Raw genomic sequence first — 23,871 nt, 5'->3', positions numbered from 1 at the left:
ATGAATTTACTGTAAGTCAAAGGGCTGACGTCGCTCTGAGGCAGCGTGGAAGCGCAGAGCTGCAGAAAAGCGTAGCATGACACACACATTCACCAACAAACACGTGCTAGCCCGGGAATCTCACCATAACCATTCACATTTTAATAACCGCTTATCGTACAAATACTCAGTCCTGTGATAAATATACTTCTAACAAACCAATAAAAACAACAGGAAGCAGGTTTTAGTGGAAAGAGTGCAGTGGCGCTACTTTGACCTGGCATCGATACACGAAACAGCATAATGATGAGCATCAAATCGATAATTGATGATAATGAGCTTGATACGATGTCACGATTCAGCATTTTACTGCCTTAAAGCCGCAGATCCAGCTTTGTGTCTGCGTCATGTCAGATTAAAACCATGAGCAAAGTCAGGCTAAAGCGAAATAAATCATAACATGTGTGCTTTATCTGGCAAATGATTATAAAAGTGGAAAAACCATTAGCTGTGTGTAAAGCAGGAAGAGGTCTGTGCACGCCAACACGCCTTGTTGCTTTTAATCTGCTGCTAAATCGTTTCCGCTACAGTTCAAATGAATTTAATGTCACCGGCAGGAAGCACCAGCATCGTTACGGTTTCAGGCTGAAGAGGAAACCACACCGACATTGCAGCACTCACACACAGACATTTGGATCCTGGAATGAGTAGTTTCTCAGTGGGAATTGTCGAAAGGGAATTAGAAGCATGAACAAAGTGGAGCCAGGTGATGCGTTTTTCTGCAAACATTGAAATACTATGTGAAATGCATTGAACACCACAGATGAGATGTTTAAGGTTTGTGTTTTCTGTAAATGCTGCTTCACGAGAAACCCAGAGTAGCAGACAAGGATGTAAATGTATCTGTAGAGTGAAACACAACTGATGCAGTCAGTCCAGTGCATTAACACCCAAGTGTCACATATAGGAGATGTTGATAATAAGTTTTATTTTACGCTTCAATAAGAGTGAAGGCCCAAAGAGCTGCATGGTGAACCGATGTAAGGGAAACGTAGGAACAAAAAGATGGTCATGAAATAATGTGTGTTAGCCGGTGAGTGCCAAAATAAAATGAACTCGGTCACATTTTGAATCAACAGAAAAAAAAAAACAACGAATGACTAGCTGCCGAAGCTGTAACACCAAGGTGCTTGATGTATATAACTAAACCTATTTTTGAGCCTATAAACGTTTGCACATAGAAAGGAAGCAGAAATGTACTATATGAAACAATCCGCACTATAACTTGTGAAACATGTAACAAAAAAAAAAATGTCAAGACGCTGGAAATAGAAAAGTATCTTTCTTCTATTCATATTTTCCTCATCTTTTACATGTTGCAGGTGTGATACTAGAATAATGAATGAACACATACCTCATTTAGACTTTATTTAAATAGGTTTTCTCTGCACATTGAAACATGAGATTGAACTTGCACACATTCACGCCGCTTCAGTAAAACATATGTGAAGATAACGCTGGAAATAGTCACTGTCGGGGGGGGGGGGACAGCCCCCCACCAATCAATCATCACTGATCTATTATCAGACACTTCGAGATATGGTTTCCTATGTGTGGTTGAATGTTTTCTTTTCTCCTTCTACTACAACTCACACTTCACCACTTTGTAACTGTAAAAAAAAAGTGTGAAGTTTATTTAAACTCATGCATGTGTGGCTGGTGGAATCAGCTGACGGCTGTTTGAACCAGAGCAGGATCTCAGAGACATGAAACACACACACACACACACACGTTTCCTTCTGTATGGTTTTACTTTCATGCACAGAGTGAGTCTCTATGTATGCATGTGCCAGTGTGTATGTTTATGAGTGTTTTATCTGTACAGTGAGTGTTTTTAAAGAAAAAGGCTTTAAACTGGCAAATGTACAACATGAAGAAGTAGGAAACATAACGAGTATAATTCGATGTCATCACTGTGTTTAGCAGTTTAACTTTAGGAAATGAAATCTGAGACTGAGTCGTCTTGTGATAATGATCACCCTCAAAAAAATGTATATATTTAAATCAAATGTCAATGGAGTTTTTTTCCATAGCTACTCTTCCTGTATGAGTGTATGTGGTTGCCGAGTAAAGTCGATTTAAAAATAACTCAAGTTTAAGAAATGAACTACTTATATGCAAATGCTTTAGCGAAATGACTGTACGATGGCTTTGATATACGTGTAAAGGAAATACAGCTTTGAATATATACTTGTGTTTAAAGTCTGCAAAGAAATGTCCACAACAATACGCCTGAAAAGAAACGGTTTGAATTAACGTGCGATGACGTCTAATCGGCTCCTCAATGGAATTCAAGGCAGTTAAAGTGTTTTTCAAAGTCACTTCTTCTGTGAAAGCCTCAAATCGTTTTGATCATATTTGGCGTCACTCCACAATTTGATGATAATCCTGGATGCTGATTGGCTGCTCCAGATGTGCGACTTTGCAATCTTTAAACATCAAGACAAAGCGATTTTTGGCTACAAAGCTTCACTGCAGAGCTACAGTATGTAACGTGTGGAGAGAGACTGAAAGAATAAAAGATGCATCTGAGGAGCGGACGTGTGATTGTTTGTTAAACATGATCCAAACTAACCAGAGAGTTGTTTCCAATTCCACCAATGAGAAATTTCCGTCAACACATGTGCGACAGTTTCCATGAAATGATCATTTGGGGCCCAAAGACGTCAGATTATCTACTGATGAACAAAGAAGCAAAAATTAAACAAACCGATACTAATTTATGCAGCAGTACTTTAGTTTTTTTCTACTTTCCTCTCCCATTACTTTAATACTTTTATTAGAGCCGGCACCTTCACTCATTCAGTCCTTGATTTTGAATCATGGACTTTTACTTTGTAATTTTTCTGTAAATTACTTTTTGCATAACTGCTATATTTATTTACACAAATGATCTGAATACCTCTACAGGAGTATGTACCACTCAGAACAGGGGCGTTGGGGCCCTGCGCTCAGAGGGGGCCCCCTGAGAAAGGCGGATTACAGTAGTTCAAATCAATGGCAATTTGGTGAGATCCTTGTTGAACATCTATGATCAAGTTTGTACTGGAGACTAAAACACCACTATGATCAGAGACCCCCTGACAAAGCCCCAGGCCATTAGCTCTCTGCCTAAAGCTTTTGCAAATGTAGAGGTTGGTTGAAGACGAGAATGTCTAGATGCATGTGTCAAAGTCCCTTCAAACGCTCTTGACTATAGCTTTAAATTGGGTGAACAGACCCTTTAATTGACCTTTAGCTACATTACATTTAGTTTCTGCTAAAGAAAAACGTTATGAGCAGACACTTGCAGCCTGTAGAACATGTAAGGAATATACTGGAATTAAATCGGAAATGAAATCATAACCGCCGCAATGAAAAGAGCCACTGCTCAATCAGATTGTTGAGTTCACTGCTGAGAAGACGTCTATCTCTTCTCTTCACTCTTCGTCAGAATTCACAGTTTGCCCGGAAATTGATGAGGCTTTGAAGCAGCAAATTAGTCAGAGAGCGGACGGCCTGAGAGCTGAGCGTGTAAACAAGACGGTAGCAGAATGGCAGAGATCAGTGGGCGAGGAAAGGAACACAAGAAACTGTAACCAGGTAAGGAAACAGTGACGAGGAGGGAGGGAGGGAGAGAGAGAGAGAGAGAGAGAGAGAGAGAGAGAGAGAGAGAAAAAAAAGTCCACACCTTGAGGAAGTTAACAGCAAAACAGAAGAAGACCAAAAGACATCATCATATTTAAGGTAAGAGTTTTAAATTTCCACCATATTTTAATAAAAAAAAACTTATTTATTTTACTTTCAAAGTGACAACCTGTTATCTCCTATGGATTTTTCTACCTTTTCTCGATAGAATGGGGCTTGTGCAATACTTTGTGATTGTCTTGATTTCTTCGGCACAGCTGGTGTTCACCTCCCCGCTGGTAAACTCATCCTTCAGTTTATTCACCTACATTATTATACATGCTCACAGAAAAACACTGTTCTTTGCTTTAAAGTGTAAGAAAAAGCTCAAACCTTCACAAACATGATCTGTGAGATCATTTTTGCTGCATTATTATTAAAGTGTTTGATTTCTATTTGTATTAATGTGTTAACAGGATTACACTGCCAGTGGCGGACAGCGTACAATGTGCCCTGCAGGTAAGAAAATCTTCATACGTGACATGAGCTTCTTTGCTTTTCTTTCTGTTCCTCATTTGGCTTTGACTCACTGTTTAAATGAATGAATTGATATCTGGAAATGATTATACTTATAACACTGAGACGTACATTATTTATATTTCTCTCACCCTGTCTGCACATCTCTTTGTCTGTCTTGATGAAACAATGCACGCACATATGCTGTATATGACCACATCCTTCATTACTATGCAGTCTGAGAGAGAGAGAGAGCAGGCAGTGGCTTTTCTCTTTATCATCCGGTTGTTGTCACTCTCTGTTCTGTCAGGTAAGTATCAGAAGTCTGGCGCCGAGTGTCAGCCATGTCCTGCCGGAAGCTTCACAACTGACTGGAACCTAGATGACAGCTGCCACCGCTGCTTCACAGACTGCAGATCAGGTACACAAACCATGGGTCATTATGGCTGAATTCTTTTGCATTTCTAGGAACAAGATTTTGCTTTAGTTCAAAGATAAATCTGCAATGGCTTCTGTTTCTCTGTGTATCAGATCATCACCTGAAAGTGGTTCAGGGCTGCACCAGCACGTCCGATATAAAGTGCGTCTGTGAGGCCGGTTTCAAATGCACCAAGAACATCACATACACCGAGAACTGTGCACAATGTGTCAAGATCCAGCAAACGACCACAGCCGGTAAACACTGAGACTTTCTGTCATAAATCCCGCCTCCTCCATGTTGGTAGAGGGTTAGGGTTAGGGGACGTCCAGTAAGTTTGGTTTTAATTGGTTATTTGATGTTGTAAAAGCGCTGTGAAATGTCATGATTGACAGCTGAGACTGATGTTCCATGGTGATTGGTGGTGTATTTTTGGGACTTGCAGCTCCATCCCTGGAACGCTACCACACAGACTCTGGCCAAAGATGGCGGCTTTCATAGCCGGGATATTAGCTTCGCATCTGAATAGAGGGAGGAGAACATTTGGCCAGAACATTTACACATAAGCCACCGAAGTTCTCTTAAATATCTAACTTATCATATCTAATGTCAAAAAACAATTAGAATGTAAAAATTCAAATTTTCAAAGCAACTACAATTCAAAATCCAGCGCTATTCTACATAACTCCCTGCAGCACAAAATGTTTTTACACCACACATCATTTTTATTCTGCTTCATACTGTACATGGTACTTTCACTTTCGAATGTATACATGTTAACACATTAGTCTTTTCTCATGTGCCTGTGAATGATCTGTTCCTGTTCGGCTTTTGAACTGAGATTCCGTTTTATCCTGTGTTTGTCTGAAATCTGAAACGAAACCTGTGTTTGTTTTTTGTTGTTCTCCATCAGCAACAGATGTGACCTTGGGAAACGATGAGCAGACTCCTTCCATCAATTCCTCAGGACAAAGCAGCTCCCATGCCAAACCTTGTCAACTTCTCAAGTGAGTTAATGATTTCCTGAGATACAGGAAATGATCAAATGTCCCAGGGGGCAGTTTAAAACTCTTGATTGTTGCACTGAACATGTAGATGACTTAAAAAACGATCTTAAAGTGACGGTGCATTACATTCAGACCCTTTTCTCACACAGATGCGGCCCTAAACCAACACTCAATGCAGGTGAGTGTGTATGATTCTGATTAAAAAAGTATGAGAGTAATATTGGTTTTGTTTTGAGACACATGATCAATTTTAACATGTTAGCAGCCTACTGACACTGGTAACATTTTCCTGTAGCACCACGATCATGTCAAACTATCTTTTACCCACATTGATAATATACGGATCTATTGGATGAATGATCTCAGTGGCATGGTAGTGCAGTGGTTGTTTCTATAGGCCCTGTGACTGGTGACCTGTCCAGAGTGGCCCTCGCCTCTCGCCCAATATCAGCTGGGATTGGCTTCTGGACCCTTACCATTACCTGCTTAATCTGACCACAGTGTGTTAGCAGTGTCATTGACTCCAGTTTCTATCTCTCAGGCGTGAAGAGCAGTCAGCTGGCAGCCATCTTGATTCCAGTGGTTGTTGTGGGATGTGTGGCTCTCGTGGTCCTGTTCTGCGTCCGTCAACCAGGAGATGAAACATGTTTCAAGCGAGGTACGATGGTGCTCACGTGCAGGACGGGCTGTCGCACATAAACCTTTGGGTTGAATCACTTCTGGAGAACAATAAACACTGCACATAAGAAGTGTAGAAATGACTGTGATTGGAGATTTGTCATGTTCTTACAGTTTCACGGTTTCATATACATGTTGATTACTCATTTTTAGATGAATGTAAATAAATCTCTATTCTCTACCAGTTCTCATTACTCAATCTACTGTTTTTTCAGCTATTGCAAAGCTATGTAATGAGGTAAGTGTCTAAAGTCTAAAGTCTAAGTGTTGCTGCCGCGCTGGAAAAAGAAAGAAACAGATCAGTATCACTTTATGATGTAAATGTATCACTTTATAATGTGATACTTTATTGTTATGACTTATAACCCTTCGCGTTACAACATTAAATGTATCGAGGTATTATTTGATAACTTATTATTGTTAAAACATAAAACTTTATCACAATATAATGGGAAAAGTTGTATGTTTTAACGTGAAAAGTTTTATGTTTGAAATGTTGTAAGATGATACAGATCCATTTTTTATTTTTCTGGCATAGCAGCAATACACTTCTCATTCTATCATGGATTTACATATATGGCATCATTTATCCTTTGTTTTCCTCAAACATGTCGGCCATGTTCTTGTTTAGGGAAGACGGGCTTCTGGTTCTTTCAAGTCAAAGGAGTCAAGTCACCAGTTCCCCAGAGACTCATTCATAGCAAAGCAGCAGCCACCTCCCCTCGCAGCAGCCAATCTGGGTACTGATGAGTGAAATGACAACTTTCATGTGAAATCCTTAAAGGAAGAAAATAAAAACAAGAGAAAAGACACAGTTGTACCTTCTTTGTAAGTAAGAGAAGTAAAACATTTGTGCATTCTTGACTTGATGTCTCTGTAGGTCCAGTCCATGTCCACAACCCGGGGACGGTCATCTTCAGCTTGATCAGCCAGTTTACAGGACAAGTCGGTTCGACAACTGAAGGTGCGAAGGCGGCTGAAAGAGTGGGCGCCGAAGAAGACGAGGAAAGAGACGGTCCTGTGTGTCACCCCACGTCCTCTCCCAGTGTTCATCTGTCCGAGGAGGAGAGGAGCGGGGAGATGGAAAACATATTCTTCCCCTCGCAGGAGCAGGGGAAGGACTACCACGTGTCCAAAGAGGAGGAGGAGCTATGATGCATCGCAGCATTCCCAGAGGATTTGTGTTGATGGTTATGACCATGACTCCAAACACAGGAAGGAATTATATAACTGTGGAACTACAGATGACTGTGGAGCACATTTTATCGTCCTCTGACAAACTGTCAGGGGATTACAGTGCTCTACGGGGACATTATCTCCTGCAGGCTCTGGGAAAAAAGACATACGCACCAGAAACTGACAAACAGCTGGAAAAAGCTTCTGAATACTCTTTGACAAACTCTGTCATCCCTCCCTAGTTAGTATCAGACCTGGATTTTGTATGTCTTTTACAATTAATAGACATTTTAATTTCAATAAAAGTTTATTTTGAGTACATTTGAGTAGACATATATGAAATTCATTGCAAAAAATTCACAGGATCTATAATCTAACCACAAAACTACAGCAAAAAGGTCTTTATATATACACAGATAAATGTAAAGGTATTAAATATAGACTATCTTTAACTTTTGTGTACCATAGTACATACCAACTGCAACACAGTGCACAATTTCTAAGTCATGCGTATCACAGTGTCCCTCTCTTTTCACTTTCTTTATCTCCATGTTTTATACACTTTTATCATCTTATCGTCACAGATGTCAAAGAGTCATGTTTCCGCTCAGGAAACCGAATCAGTCCAGAAATACTTGACCTCTCAAGGTTCCTTCGCCAGCACGGACTGAAGTGGTGTTTGGCCTCATTAACCATAAATGTCCTTAGCAGCACAGGATGTTTGCTTGTAGCCTTTTCTTATCACCTATTTAGCATTTAAGGCACACATCAATAGGTTGGTCACATTCCCCGCAGACTTCCTGGACAGGCTTGGATTGATCGTCGTCCTCAGAGTATGATTGTTCTGGTTTGTCAGTAAAAAAGAAGCCTGAAGAGAAGAGGGGGACCATTTCATATAAATTACATTCAAACATGATGTAATATATCGCATAAGTATATATATATAAAAGTACTATGCTCAGTGTACTTCCTGTATTTGTATACTGCTGCAGTGTCTGTCTCATGACAATAATCTACTTACTGTCCTTGGACCTGATCCAGCGCAGTAGGGGCTTTATTTTTGTTACAACGACAAGTGCAATTCCAATACACAGGAGGGCGATTATCACCAGGAACCACGCTTTCTCTGTAAGAATGAAGGAAAGAGGCATTGTTAGAACACGTAAACAACCACTGGAATGAGAGATCAATCATTTCATTGGCACAGAGCCATGAGAGCTAACTTTACCTCTGATTGGTTGTTTGGGCTTGTTTGCTGAAAGGAAAAAGAAGAAGAAAAAAACAGGAATACTTTAAACAGAATGAAGGCATTAATAATTCAACTGTTGGTTCAGATCAGTCTGTAAGCTCACACTGAGAGCACTTCTTTTTTTTTTAAATCGCGTTAAGACGACCTGATCTATAATGACACAGCAAAATCCACAATAATGTGTCATGTTGTGTGTATGAGCGTATCCATGGATACTGCAGCTGAAACAACTGAGATTATCGGAATGATTATTTGTTTGCGTAGTTTTTAGTTACTACATCAGCACAGACCTGTTTCAACACAGCTAGCACTCAGGGATACTGTAATGTGTTGCTATGGTTACAGTGGCGTCCTTGAGTGCTGCAACACGTTGCCATGGTGCAGTGTGGCGCTATAGAAAGTTCCAGGGAATTTGCAGAGGGATTCACAGGGCTGCTTATTGCTGAGCCTTTACAAGAACAGTGAACCACTTTTTAAGTAGTGTGTTGTGGTTGAAATCGACACTGTCGATATCTGTAGTAAGCTATTGTCCTTCGTAGCTACATTTTTTGGATTTTGGCCACTTTGGAACAGTAAAAAAAGAAAAATAACTGATAGATGATCATTTTACAGTGTGAAGACTTTCTCCATATCAAAGCTTAATAGTTATAATTTTCTAGAGCATCTGGTACATATTTGACAAACAGTTTTTAAAATCTCATTTCACTCAGTATCAGTGACTGAGAAGTTGATTTGAAGGCCTGTTGAGGACACAATAAAGAGGCCAAACAATACATGTCAACTGTGTCTCATTGTTCCACTGCCTCATTACAGTGACAATGGACACACTGGTAGAAACAACTTGACTGTCACAGACTAAAATAATACAGCTGCATGTAAAGCAGACATTTAAAAGTAACTCAAAAGTTACTCTCCCTTGTAACCAACTACTTTTTATGCAGTCACATGATGATGGTTGTGGTTGAACCAGAAATAAATTGTTTCAAGGAAACTATTTGGGGTGATATATGGTTATGGTTAACTCAGTTTAGTTTGCCTCCCAGAATTAGTTTTCTTATAAATAGAATTGATTTCAGCAACAAACTCCAAATGCTGACTTTGTGTCTGACGTCTGCACCCAGAGCAAATAAATTCAACTTCTATAAACTGTGTCACATATATCTTGTCTACTTCTATTTCAACGGGTCTATGTGAGTCGCTTTGTGTCTTACTGGTAGTGGCTGGAGGGAGGGTGGGTGTCGGCACACACCGGGTGCAGGGTTTGTCTTTGCAGTTGTAGCCAGTTTTGCATCTGCACTCAGCGTTCTGAGTGAAACTACATCTTGACTTATACTCCATGTTAGCTGTGAAAACAAAGGGAAAAACGGTTTTCATTAGAAGAAAAAGTATAGTCATGAATCTGAGTGTAATCGTGAGAGAGACGGACACACCCATACACGAAGGCTGATGTTAAAGTGTGGCAAACCGAAAAGTGAAATGAATCACAACTTGGGCCGGGCAGGTAGAGATTCTAGCTTTTAGTCATAAGATGGTTATACCGTCACTGTAGATAACACGTCAGACACAGAAGCAACTGTTATCTCCCTGTTAAGCTAGAATTTCACTTTGATGAAACATTTTCTTACAGATTACGTGCATTCTCCAGTGTGATCTGACAAATGATCAAACGATGGGCCATTTTCATCACTACACATATATGTATATTAGCAACTTAATCCATTTATTTGATGCCATTTATGGTCATGAATCAGAGAGATGTCATATCTTAGTCTGGTTAAAAGTTGTATATTAGCTGATGTAACCACACATGTAGACAGGATACAAGTATGGCTAAAAAAAGTTAAAACGATTCATTATCTCAGACGCAGACGTCTTGACTTGAGACGACCTGACTTCTTCTTGAAGCTGAAAACAAAAAGTCCTCAAAAACACCATTAGCTCTGAGAAGTAACTGTGACCTCAGACCAGGACTATTGCTCAGCGGCTCTTTGGTAGGGTTGAGTGGTTTGCACTCAATACTTCGCTTTGTAAATACAAATACTTTGGGAGCCTTCAAATTACTATCAATCTAAGATACTAATATTCCTTCCACTGGATAATCTCTGGATATACGAGCATGGGATGGGATTTGAGGACTGAAAACGTTATTCTGTCATAAAATATTATTTAAGTTTTAGATTCAAAATTAAACATTTTGAACAATCACATTCATCCTCCCTGATTCTAAACACTGGGGCTTTAAAGAGGTTTTTATGAAGACAACTATCAAAGACAAGAGCTCTGCACGTATTGGCAGATTTAAAATATGGTTATCGCTGCACCTTTAACACCGGATTTAAATATGTAAAATCAAAAGTCAAAGAAAATGCTACACTATTCATGTACCCACAGTTCAGACTGAGAATCACAAACTCTCTATGTGTTTTCTGTCTTCTGTGTTTTCCACTGTGACATTTGGAAATAAGCACAACAGGCTGTTTTGCTCACCTGTAGCAGGGCAAAGACCTGACTAATAATAAATGACATTTGTGTCTGCTGCTCTTTTCCGATGTTTACCACTTTTCTGTGTTTTTCTATTTTTTCCACTGACATGACGATGGTCTATTCTTTTTTAACACCTTGGTGGGCTGTGCTGCTGCTGTTGATCATATCAACATGATTACCCCACCCCCCTCTCTCTCATCTCTGTCTGACAGTATCCCACCATACCCCACAGAATGGGAAATCCCCCCTGTGTAAGTGACCTTAATGTTTCTCGGGCAAACTTCTCTGAAGTCCTGATGCGCAAAGTTGAGTAACGTTCTTTGGCCTTATTTATGGGTGTGTGGTATAACTGATTCCAGTCATACATCACACACAATCACACACAATCACACACAATCACACACAATCACACACACACACACACACACACACACACACACACACACACACACACACACACACACACACACACACACACACACACACACACACACTCAAATACTTGTTTCTGTCATATCACAACCAGTTCAACATCTGCTGATCTGTTTCAGCTGTTTCAACATTTATGTTCTTTGCCCTGGATAACATTTATTATCAGAGAAAATGGGCAAGATAACAGAGTGATAAAATCTCCTGTAGGACACATTTTAAAGCATCATTTCATCTCTAGAATTGAAAATCATATAAAACATGTTAATATCACTGTACTGACACAGTCACTGACTCAAAAGGCTTTAATTGTGGAATTACTCACGATGTTCGCAAAGTTTGCAATTTGAACAAGTCAACGCCACATTGTAAGTATCAATGTATCGTTCCCCCTCGCAAGATACACACACTCTTGTACATGAGTTGTTGTGCTGACGCGGATTCATATGATGACCTACAGAACACACACACAAAGAGTAGTTACACTTACAACCTGATTTAACCTGTCTGCCTCAAAACCATAATATATATCATGATGAATATAATAATCACTACACCTGGTGGGCACATCTCACAGCATAACTTGGATTCAACCACTGGCCAGGGATATTGTGTACTACTGCAATCTAGGGGAAACACAGATGAGAGGAAAGGGAGACTGCACAGGAGGAGGAAAGCAACATGACAGAGTAGCTGCATCTGGGAAAGGGAGAAGGAATGAGGATGAGCAGAAAGAAGAGGAGGAGGAAACAGCATACATCAACAGTGCTTAACATTACTGACACACTTCAGATTTGAAAAAACATATAACATACACCCGGTAATACTGAAAATGTTGCCTTATATGCCTCCAAACACTCATCATTCTATACTGCAGGTGAGATCACAGAAACATATATTAATAAATCAACTAACTTCAGCACTTATCAGAGGTCTGACCCACAGCTATATACCAAATATCTGGTTACTGTACTTACGGTGGATGAGGAGGTGAGAAGAGATGCGTCCTGCGACCCTCTGTGTGTGAGACTGAACAGGGGACAAGAAGTGTCTCAGGGGAGTTTTCATTCAAGATGTAAGTGATGACTCAATGTGATAGACCAACATTTTGACAGTTTCTTCCCCCCCCCCCCCCCCCCCCCCCCACACACACACACACACACACACACACACACACACACACACAATCAGATATTTAGTGACACAGGAGGCTCAAACTGGTTATATTGGTTTTATTATAACCTATTATGACCTTTTCTAATGCCTGAGGGTGATTCTAATTTAAATTACACCAGAGTGTACTGTCCCCACAAATAATAAGTGATGCTGGCCGTAAACGGATTGATGTTGTTCTCAGAAATCGCTCCTATTATAGAGTGAACTTTGTGGTCGTGAGAACTTTTTGAGTCAATCAACAATACCTAATTAGCATTTGTGTGTAGTTCTTTCCCAAACACAAGAAAACAGTAAATCTTGTCACCAGTGATTTTTTTTAAGAAGAAAAAAGTATGAAGATCTCAGGAAAATAAATTAAAGAAGAGGAGCAGAGTCTCCTCAGTCGCCCCTGGTCCAAACCATCGTCAACTTCTGCTGCATCTTAAACTGAGAGGCTGACATGTTCTCCTCTCACAAACCACTAGTCTCTGCCTGAGCTCAAGTTTCACAGAAACCAGACCCCGACACGTGTCAACTGTGAAACAGAAGTGGCGTCTTAAAGGAGCGTGTGGCAGCAGCACTCAAACAAAGTCCAGTGATGACTGAGCGAAAGAATGACTGAGCAACAACACAACTCTGAGCTGAGTAAACCTGGTCATGCTTCTCTTGAGGTTTCACTATCACTGCTGCTTGACCGTATAAGATTACTGTGCTTGCTTGGAGCTTTAGAGCAATCTTTGCCCGGAAGACGTGGGCGTTATTCAGTAAAAATGGCAATAAACAAAAGCTAATCTGCAGAGCTGAATTACTGTGTGACACTCAGCAGCATGAGTGTGTGCATGACAGGAGCCTGCAGTCTACGTGTCTGTGCCAATCTAGGTAAAGAGAGGAGGAGGAGGAGCGGTGCAGAGATGAAGACCTTTTTTGTGTTTGCACTGAAAGGAAGGATGTGGTTTTTCTGAGGAACTACTTGTCTCTGCTGATTGAGCTCTTTCAATTACTCTTCAGGAGACGTCATGCGCATCTCTGTCCTCCTGTCTGTCTGCTCCTCTTTATATTCATTTATTTCTTTAATATAAATGATGCTGTACGCAACTGAATTTGCACTCTACACTACCATTACTTTTAAACCTGTATTTATTATGCCTACCTTTATGGGTTTTTTGTTTGTTATTTTAAATGATTTTAACTCGGGCACTAAGTTGCACTTTATGCTTTTTGGTATTGTCGGTAAACTCGTTGTTTGTGCACTTGAGTCCTGAGAAACACAATTTGTTCCACTGAAGGTTTTCCCAAAATTGGCTGGAATGACATGAACTTGAAACTTGAACTTAATTACTACTTATCTCTATTTTTCATTTCTATATTATATCTGTTAGTTATAGTGATACTTAAAAAGCATTAGCTTAAAATCTATTCATGGACACAGTGATAAATATATATCGTATGAAGTTTGATCAGTTAAAAAACACATTACGAACAATTACATCCAGTGTCCATATTCAGTATTTTATAAATAAAATGTGCCACCTCTCTTTGACTAAAAGGCAACAAAAGGCGCTGATCAATACTAATCAATAACGGCTGACACAGTGGGATTGTGCACCACTAAAGAAACAGCTGAGGACTATAGTATTGCTAGACCAATGCTTTAGGTTCTTGAAGCAGATACTGACATTCGGGAGATTAAAACCTCCTGTTGGCTGATAGCACTATAAACAAAAACATCTTGACATGAAGGATTTGTTTCATTCATACTGATTCTTTTACAGTTGAAACAAATCAACATTCTCTCCGATGGACAAAGTGGTGACACTGTTTCTAAATGTCACTTTATTTAATATGCCAACATAAACACTTAGTAGTACAATATCAGCAGAAATCTGAAATGATCAGAAGCTCTTACTCTGATTATCCTGTGGTCGTGTCTGTAAAATTCCTCGGTCAGTCCTCAACCATCCCTTAGTTATGCTGCTGTAGAACGAGTTTGCTGGGACAACTCCTGTGACACACTGAGCACTTCCCTCTGTCTTCTCTCTCTCTCTCTTCCCCATGTATGTATGTCACACTCCACATTAACTGTGTGCCACCTGCCCGGCCTCACTCTGCAGGTGTCTCTGACTCAGGAGCTGCAGGACGCAGATCTGACACTGATTCTAATTACCAATTCATTTTCAGTTCAATGTTGGTGTGGATCCAGATCAGGAGGCGAATCCAAGTGGGTTTTTTTTTTTTCATTTTCTTCACCATTTTCATAGTTTTCCCTGAGAGTAATTCGTGGATCTTGATGAAAGAAATCTGGCAAATTTATGGGAATTATGTTGAGTGCCTATACTCAACTGAGTGCCTAATCTAGTTTTGTTATTATTTCATTGTATATAAAATGATTGTGGTCATTTGTTGTTCTTAAAATAAAATTAATTGTTTTATTTTTGAAGTAATTATTATCATTATTATAATCGTTACTATTACTGTTGTTATTCATATTATTATTGTAGTGAGTCACCTGCAGACTTAAGACTTCTCTTTCGACTGGTTGTGTGTGTGTGTGTGTGTTTATGTATGTATTTGTATATTTGTGTGTATGTTTGTGTATCTGTTTGTGTGTGTGTGAATGTGTGTGAGTGTATTATGTGTGTGTGTGTGTATTTATATATCTGTGTGTGTACAGTGTATTATGTGAATGTGTGTTAGTGTGTGTGTACAGTGTATTATGTGTATGTGTGTGTGTGTGTTTGTGTATGTGTGTACGTGTATGTGTGTGTGTGTATGTGTGTGTGTGTGTGTGTGTGTACGTGTATGTGTGTGTATGTTTGTGTACGTGTATGTGTATGTGTATGTGTGTGTGTACGTGTACGCGTGCGTGTACGTGTACGTGTATGTGTGTGTATTCTCTCTCTGTGTGTGTGCCCCCCACAGGTGACTTTCTTGCCAGTGGCTTATTACACGATTCCTTGAAACGGTCTCGTGACTCAGCCTCTTCCCGTCAGACTGCGCCTCCCTCTTGTCGCTCCTCTGCTCAGGATCCTCTCTCCTCGGTCGCTCGGCTTCCCGGTCAAAACAACAAGTTTCATTAAAAATCCCTTTACGGCTCGAACGCGGCGACTTGTGGATCTTTACAGAGGCGCTGAGCCCCGGTGCTTGTCCAGGTACGTGGCGGTAAAACACCTCTTGTGTGTCGGTGTGTGTGATTCATATCGTCCGGCTGTGGGCGAGCTGCGGTGTAAAACTGGAGCAGTTAAAGCGAAACCAGCGACGGCAGAACAGTAGATCAACTCCTGTGTGTTCGCTCCTCGTCTGATAACATCTGTCCAGGCTTTCTGCTTCTAACGCGACTTCTACGCGAACAGGGAAGTGAAGCTAACAAACAAGCTACAGGAACATGTCGGATTCCGTGAAGTCTCTCGATTTGAACTTGCCCAGAGAGTCACATCCGTAAGGTTGTTTAAATGTGAGTTTTCAAGTCCACCTTAAATGACACTGCTTATGTTTTAGCCTAAAAGGTCAGGCAATAGTTCAATCTGAAAAAATCTGATAAGATACGAGATGATATGATACGTTACGATGCGTTACAATACATGATACGTTACAATACGTTATGATACGTTATGATACGTTACAATATGTTACAATACGTTATGATATGTTATGATACGTTATGATATGTTACAATACGTTATGATATGTTACAATACGTTATGATATGTTACAATACGTTACAATTCGTTATGGTACATTACAATTAGGGCTGTCAAACGATTACCATTTTTAATCAGACTAATCACAGGGTAGCTGTGATTAGTCACGTTTAATCACCATTTCTAAATGCCCGACAAATCCCCCTTTTCTCTGTATATTGTTGTGGGACCGGAAAGATAAATGACAGAAGGCAAGTTGATGACAAGTCCAAATGATAGAGTTATTAAGATTGAAAAATGATATAAAATCAAACTAAAACATACCACACCATAATTACATGTGGCTGTCTCTTGGCTATGCCTCTGAGCAAACATAGGATGATGTTATTTAGAACTTCTTTTTTTTTTATATCAAACTCAAAGAACCTTTATCCTCAATAATTGGGGCTTCTTGGCCTTTTTTTTTTTTTTAAAGCAAATATAGGATGGTTGAATCAAACTTTTGTCTTTTCTTTTTTAAATCAAACAACCAAACCTTTACACAATTAAATGTGAATGTGAAATCTGAATCTGAGCCCATCTGCAGAAGCAGGGTTGAGCCAGTTCACACTTCAGCTCATGCAGATGAGAATGAACTAGTTCACGTTCATAGTTCATCTTTTATTGGGGATGACTTAGGTGACAAACGTCAGGTCACGTGTTTGGTTATGAATCGATGGTGTCGGATCATGTCTGCGTGTCGCTCCGCTCATTTTAACACTGAGTCCTGACTGTGAGCGTCTCGTGTTGGACTGAACTGTAAAATGTTGACGGGTCATTTTCATGATGTTTAAATGCAGCCTCGTGAACTCTGGAGCGGATCAAACAAACACTAAGTGACTTCCTGTACTGATCAGGTCCTGATAACTAGTGATCTGTGTTTATTAGTTCCAGTGAGAGCAGAAGGGAGGAGGAAACAGGAACTCCAGCTCGGTACAAACCAACTGCAGCTTCTGCTCTGATCGTGACGCAGCTGGTCACTGGGCAGCTGTGACCAGAGAAACTCTGTGTTTCACTGTTCTTCTACAAAGTCACTGACCGGCTGCTTCACGTGACCGAGCTCTGATCTCACTGCGTGTGAGTGAGTTAACGCGTTAATTCCACAAATGAATCATCCCGCCTTATCGCGTTAATTTTGACAGCCCTAGTTATAATACATTATGATATGTTACGATACGTTACAATACGTTATGATATGTTACAATATGTTAAAATCTGTTATGATACGTTATGATATGTTACGATACTTTACAATACGTTATGATGCGTTGCTATAACTTATGATACATTACGGAATGATCTGGATATTATACATTACGATACGTTATGATACTATAATCCTTTATTAGTCCCACACCAGGGAAATTTACAGTGTTTCAAGGGGACAGTTAAAAAAATAGACATTGGTAAAATAGTAACAAGTAAATATGCAATACTTAACAATTCAAGGAAAATAGAAATATAGATAATATAAATGGAATAGAACTAATGTATACAATGTAAACAGAATATATACAGTGTGGGGATATATATACAGTGTAACAGATTACATATAAGATATAGAATAGCGCAGAGAGAAATGAATTTTGCACAGTTAAGTGAGTTAAACCTGATAAAATAAGATAATCCTTCATAAATCCCACAGTAGGGAAAAGGTCTGTGTTGCATCAGCAATAAGGACAGTCAAAAATACACATCAGTAGAAGTAATATGTAAACATACAATATAAACGCAAGGAAGAATACAAGTATGGAATGGAATGGAAATAATATATACACTCTAAACAGAATATATATACATTGAGCAGAGTATAGAAATCTCAGTTTGAGGTATATTTAAGCTAAGAGGTGGTTGCATCAATACATGATTCAGCTTAATAAGAAATTGTTCCTTGCAGTTTCGTTTCACCTGCTCATGTGCTGAGGAAACCACCAGCGAAACTTCAGCCTCCTCCTCAAAATTATTACTCAAGTTTACTCGCATACTGATTATTAACTTGGAAGGAGGCTTGTTTTCTCAAATCACCTCCTGTAGCAGAAGTCTTTAAGGTGGACGTCTTAAAACAGGTAAATATAAACCATGAATGTCTGGTTAGATGCAAAGAGGGACATGGAGAATATGTCTGTTGTAGTTTGTTTCACGTGATCAAGTCAGGGCTCATTAAATGAAGCTCAGATAAAATGTATATTTGTTACTCGGTAAATGATGCAACGAAGGCTTCTGAACTTTCCTCCTAAAAAAGTACTTTTAGTCAAGTACTCTACTTTACTTGAGTATTTTCATTTGACACACACTTCCATTCCACTATAGAGAAAAATATTGAACTTTTACTGGCAGATTTAGTTATAAGTAACTTTTAACATGAAGATTTTACACAGTGGATTATATAACACATTTAAAAAAAAAAAAAACAATAGATTTAGTCAAAGATTAAACCAGTGGTTTCCAACCTTTTTGGCTTCTGACCTCTTCCAACTTCTTTCCACAACTTTTATTTGCGATCTCGTTCTCTTGGCAATCGCTTCAGTGTTTGTAAAGAGATTTCACAACCCAAATGAATGACAGCCTGATGTACAGTTGCATCCCTTCAGAGCCTTGTTCAGTAAAAACCATTATGCCAACCTTTACTTTGCAAGAAACAACATTGTTAAAGATGAATTCAGTTTGATTAAATTGTACATTTAAAGACATTTAAAGCTTTGAATAATGACTCTAACTTAGTTGTGTGTTTGCCCAGAAGTGAAAGAAGAAGAAGTGCATTATATTGTTTAGTAATTCACTCACGGTTAGAGGAACTTTACTGATTGTTGTACCTTGCAGGTGGCCTCACATGGATTGAGTTAAACCTGTAAAATGGAGGAAGCTGGACACAGAGGACGGAGGAATAAAAATCCCCCTGTGGGCACAATACTGCTCCTCATGGTGAGAAAAACCTAAAGTACTTCACTCATAGAATTAACAAAAAGAGAAAAACAATCCTCTCATGGACAATAAACTTTTTTTCTGGACATTCATTGTCTATTTTTGTTGCAGTGCATGGTCGTTCCCACTTTGGCATATTTGCCATCTTCAGAGTCCACGTGTCCCACTGACGACTACTCCCCTGGAAAGGGAATTTGTTGCAACAAATGTTTGCCAGGTACAGAGACACACATGACACACAGTAGCGTGCTCATTACCCGAAATATCACACAGGCAGATGTCGTCTTATGCTATAGATCGATTTTACAAAGTCTTGACATTAATGTTTTTCAGGTAATAAGCTTGTAGAGGTGTGTAATGCTACGGGTCACAGAAGTAAATGTGCTCCATGTCCTGCTGGACAATTCATGGATAAGATTAATTACTCCACCACATGCAGAGCGTGCAGTGTCTGCAAAGGTACAGCAACATTACCTTTTTCTGACTCATTTCAATTCTTGGATTTACCAGTGTTGCACCAATGGATGGTTTTCTTAATCCACCTCTTCTCTGTTTTTCACAGCGACAAAGAATGAAAAGACTCTAAAAAATTGTGAAAAAGACCAAAACACTATTTGTCAATGCTATGACGGTCATTACAGATCTTACATCGACTCAGTAACGTACGAGTGTCGCAAATGTGCACAATGTGGACCTAATGAAAAGGAAAAGCAAAACTGTAAGTGTTGAGACGTGACTGTTACACAAACATCAGTGTTGAGTAAATTATTATTATTTTTATCATTTAATTATTCTTGTTTTGCACAGGCACAAACCTGACAAACACAGTTTGTGAATGTAAGGAGAACTACTACAGAGTCAAAAAAACGTGTGAACCCTGCAAGAGGTGAGTCTACACCATTGTTGTTTGTGCACGCTCTGTTCCCATCATGCGGTCTGTGATGGTGTTATTTAGAGTCAGATGGGGAAGTTGGTTTGATGAATTGAAACTTGCAGCGCACTTCCGACTTTGTTCAGTTTTTTTATTCGTTGTTCACAGAGGAGAGAAGTTGGGTGTTAAAAACTGGGCTACTGACATTGTAACACAAAACGACAAGCGTCCAGTTGTTCAATATATTGACTCTTGGGCTCCTGTTTTCAATGAGGAGATATGTGTAAGATAAAACGAGGAAAAAAAAGATCGGAGCCTCTTAAAATCCCACAATCCTCAGCTAGTCTCTTGTTCACATAGTGTGAGTGTGGCCATTTAGTAACTGTGACAGATGAAGAAATATTTCTCTTTCATTTCTACACCAATTTCCTGTGTAGTGTGACTCTAACATTGTACCTGAAGTGTTAACACTTGCTGGTGTTGAAAATACTTCTCGGCCTCTGTGTTAATCACTTCCTCTTGAGATCTTCCAACTTCCTCTTTAACGCTGTGACACGTCTTCTCTGCTCTCCACAGTTGTACCAGTGAGTGCAACCATGGCTGTCCACTTCCTAGTCTGAATCCAAATGGTGAGCATATGACATATGAATATACGTGATATGATTACACTGGTTTCCAGAGTAACCAAAGCTTTGCTATAAGAATAAAGTTACCTTATAATAAATGATATAGTCACATTGATTTGTGTCAGAATATGTTAAAATCAACTGGTTTTAAAATTGGAATAACCAATTCCAGCTGCACAGTAACAAACTCAAATCCATCTATTTACTGCTGCTTGTCCAAATTTACATTCTAGATTTTATAAAACTAGAATGTAAAAAAACACAATTTCTTTTTTAACAATTATCCATCTGTGTCCTTTTTTCCTACGCGTCCCTTGTAATCACCATGAAGGTAACGACAGAGGAGAGCAATTTTTCACAAACATAATTGCTGGAGTTGTTGCTGTGGCTCTTGTGTTGTTGGTGCTGGTCGCTCTCATCACTCACGTGGTCACTAAACGCACCATCAAGAAGAAGTGGGCACAGCCGTCCTCCCAACCGACTGCTGATTCTCCGGACTCTTCCGAGGTAAACTGGTCTAGCTGCCTCTGGTAACTTTTCACCACTGGAATAACATTTATATTCAACACATTTTGATCTGCTCTTGTTTCATAGGTGGTCCTGATCTGTAGTGAAGGATGTTCAGACAACAGCAGCGTCGAAGTCACTCCCAACAGCTCTGTGAGTGACCAGCTGCCACCCAATCTGCCTGACTGTGTCCCCCTGGAAATCGAGAGTGAGTGGATTTAATACTGTGCATAGCAGCATGTTCCAGTGTGTTGACTCAAACATACAGCGCACTGTTGTACTAACTCTTATCGCTTCCTCTCAACACACCCCTCCCCTCTTCTTTTCCCCCGTCTTCAGCCTCTGACCTAATCTACTCAGTGTTGGATCTAGTTTCTGCGCTGCAGGTGAAGCAGCTGGTGCGTACTCTAGGTGTGAGGGATACAGAGATCGAACAAGCAGAGCTGGATCACCGGCCCTGCAGGGAGGCTCACTACCAGATGCTGCGGTTGTGGGCTGAGAGAGTGTCTCGTGCGGATGGAGGAGGTCAAAGTGGAATGCTGCACTGGCCTTTGTTGCAGGAGTTGTTGGACAAACTGAGGACGATGCGCCTGGGAGGGGTGGCCGAGGAGCTGGAGACAAAGTACAGCTTTCAGTAATTCACCGACGCTAACAAAAGCTTATGAAACCAAGTATTGTTCTCTTTGGAGACCCCCTCACGGACAGCCTCAAAGCAAAAAGACACGGGGCTACCACCAAAGCAGCAGTTTTACTTCAAAGCCAACCAGCATCACTGAGGGATCTACCTCTTGTTCCCTTCACCCACTGAGACGACAAGACCAAACTCCTGAGAGGGACTGATGGAAACGTTCGGGGAGGGGGAGCCACTGAAAATAGGATTTTTCCGCTGATAAACTCTGCTCAACCCTTTGTAATGAACTTCCAGCAATGCATGTGTATGTGTACTTATGTGTTTTTTAAAGTTTAAAGAGTACACATTTTGGGTAATGGGCTTATTTTTTCCAAGTGTTAGTTGAGAATATTGACACCACTTTCACAATGTGAACATTCTCTTTTTCTTATCGAACTCATCCAGTCAGAGAGCAAATATATAATATAATTACATAGTATAATATAATCTATGAAGATCTTTTTATACACGGTGTCTCAGATGCGGTGTTGCATTAGTATAACTGCACTGAATGTCTTTGGCAATATATGGGAATAATAGTCTTTAGGATTTCATACTAGACTAGTGACTTGTTACTGTACAGAATGCTTTCGATAATGTAATTTGTACCGAATCATATTTTCATGTGGCTTTATCAACTTTTTATTGAACAGCAGACATTTTTTGCTATTATCTGCCATTTGAAGAGTTGGCCAATTAGATGATTCCATTTATGTCAAAAGTCACTTTTGCAAGGTGACAAGGTGCCGAAAGCTTAGGAAGCTATTTACCTAGTCCTTTCCCTGCCCTCTGTCCAGGGGCAGATCCATGGGCGAGGCCAGGTAAAATAAGATTTTTTTTAAGTAGCAACTCACTCACAATAAAGTTATTGTTGCTAACCATTTTTATTTTCTAAGCTTCTTTGAAAAAATGCATTGATGTGTGGCTTTGCTCTAAGCTATAGCGCAAACTGTAAACAAGAAATGACTTAAATGTGCACCTTACTGAATCAGGACCTGTGCAACGATGTTGGACATAAGATTACAGGTAGTACACATTTTAATGGTGACTATTTACCCTGTACCATGAAGTTAACTGGTAATGTTTTAGTAGTTCCTGCTTATAGTGGGTAAAATATATCCCTCTGCTGCGTCTTACAGACGTTTCACAGTCCCATTATCATTCTTTTAAGCCCCATTATACAAGCATTATTCATGACTGTAGGACAGAACGGGACACACCTTGTCTCAGCCTGTCTCAGCCAAGCAACTTTTATAGGACCAGTTCCAGCCTGCAGATTCTGATATGAATCAGTCATGCTCTCTCGGATTAGAGACTTGTCATTCCAAAGCACTTTTGTATTTTACTTTATGAGATGGAAACATGTATCGAGCGAACAATCAATGCTGAGCAGCAGCCATGTTAAATGTAAAACTCTGATCTTTGAATAAATGTATCTTTTTATGTTGGACTGGATGTGTTTGTGTGGAGGCCTCGGGCGGCTACTGTTTACACGGTGACAGTGTATCACAATGAGGATGTACAGTAACCCTCAGGCTCACTGCCAGTCTTCATTCCAGCCTCAAGCCTTAGACATTAATCACACGTTTAGGGGCATTTTACTTCCCGTTGATTCCACTGCCAAGTCTTTGACCTGTTCTCTTTTTTTTTCCTTTCCGGTAAGCTACATTCTTTAAACGTAGCTACCGGAAAGGTAGCTACATTAAATTCTCCTCTTCCCCATGACTCACTTCTTCCTATTTTCACTCTGTTCTCTATCAAACACCCTATGCTCATACTTCATTTCATATCAATGCCTTTCTTACTGTTATGTTATAAGCAGATTTATTTTTTTTCTTTAC

The 23,871-nt window shown here is 39.8% G+C and overlaps 4 protein-coding genes across 7 annotated transcripts in view; 3 read left to right on the top strand and 1 right to left on the bottom strand.

Moving 5' to 3' along the window:
- Window positions 1-2,572, top strand: part of LOC117776785 (intermediate filament family orphan 1-like) — a 12,311-nt gene extending 9,739 nt beyond the window's left edge. For all 3 annotated transcript variants that reach the window (XM_034611067.1, XM_034611066.1, XM_034611065.1), the window contains 2 exons: window positions 1-1,315; window positions 1,362-2,572. The exon at window positions 1-1,315 is cut by the window's left edge. The gene's annotated coding sequence lies outside the window, so the exon portion shown is untranslated. The remainder of the gene's footprint in view (window positions 1,316-1,361) is intronic.
- Window positions 2,573-3,706: 1,134 nt separating this feature from the next.
- Window positions 3,707-4,847, top strand: LOC117776334 (tumor necrosis factor receptor superfamily member 23-like). The gene is made up of 5 exons (XM_034610168.1): window positions 3,707-3,765; window positions 3,875-3,944; window positions 4,122-4,164; window positions 4,472-4,582; window positions 4,693-4,847. Exons 2-5 carry the CDS (start codon window positions 3,876-3,878, stop codon window positions 4,845-4,847), a joined length of 378 nt encoding a protein of 125 aa, XP_034466059.1. The 5' UTR covers window positions 3,707-3,765; window position 3,875.
- A 2,690-nt stretch (window positions 4,848-7,537) lies between these two features.
- Window positions 7,538-12,720, bottom strand: cd27 (CD27 molecule). The gene is made up of 7 exons (XM_034610164.1): window positions 12,580-12,720; window positions 12,160-12,301; window positions 11,928-12,056; window positions 9,901-10,032; window positions 9,011-9,080; window positions 8,462-8,613; window positions 7,538-8,308 (listed from the first exon to the last, which is right to left on the bottom strand). Exons 2-7 carry the CDS (start codon window positions 12,299-12,301, stop codon window positions 8,190-8,192), a joined length of 744 nt encoding a protein of 247 aa, XP_034466055.1. The 5' UTR covers window positions 12,580-12,720; the 3' UTR covers window positions 7,538-8,189.
- A 3,004-nt stretch (window positions 12,721-15,724) lies between these two features.
- Window positions 15,725-23,479, top strand: tnfrsf1a (tumor necrosis factor receptor superfamily, member 1a). Of its 2 annotated transcripts, none has more exons than XM_034611128.1 (10): window positions 15,725-15,906; window positions 19,255-19,356; window positions 19,468-19,573; window positions 19,690-19,815; window positions 19,919-20,074; window positions 20,164-20,242; window positions 20,804-20,856; window positions 21,185-21,360; window positions 21,448-21,568; window positions 21,700-23,479. In XM_034611128.1, the coding sequence occupies exons 2-10, from the start codon at window positions 19,288-19,290 to the stop codon at window positions 21,996-21,998; spliced, it is 1,185 nt and encodes a 394-aa protein (XP_034467019.1). In that variant the 5' UTR covers window positions 15,725-15,906; window positions 19,255-19,287; the 3' UTR covers window positions 21,999-23,479. The 2 variants fall into 2 exon arrangements, with proteins under 2 accessions (XP_034467019.1, XP_034467020.1); XM_034611129.1 differs by lacking the exon at window positions 15,725-15,906 and adding an exon at window positions 15,953-16,208.
- The last annotated feature ends 392 nt before the right edge of the window (window positions 23,480-23,871 follow it).

This window comes from Hippoglossus hippoglossus, chromosome 16 (genome assembly GCF_009819705.1).
Source record: "Hippoglossus hippoglossus isolate fHipHip1 chromosome 16, fHipHip1.pri, whole genome shotgun sequence".
Classification (NCBI taxonomy): domain Eukaryota; kingdom Metazoa; phylum Chordata; class Actinopteri; order Pleuronectiformes; family Pleuronectidae; genus Hippoglossus; species Hippoglossus hippoglossus.
The sequence above is the reverse complement of the archived record's forward strand: the minus strand, read 5'-3'. Positions and strand labels throughout refer to the sequence as shown.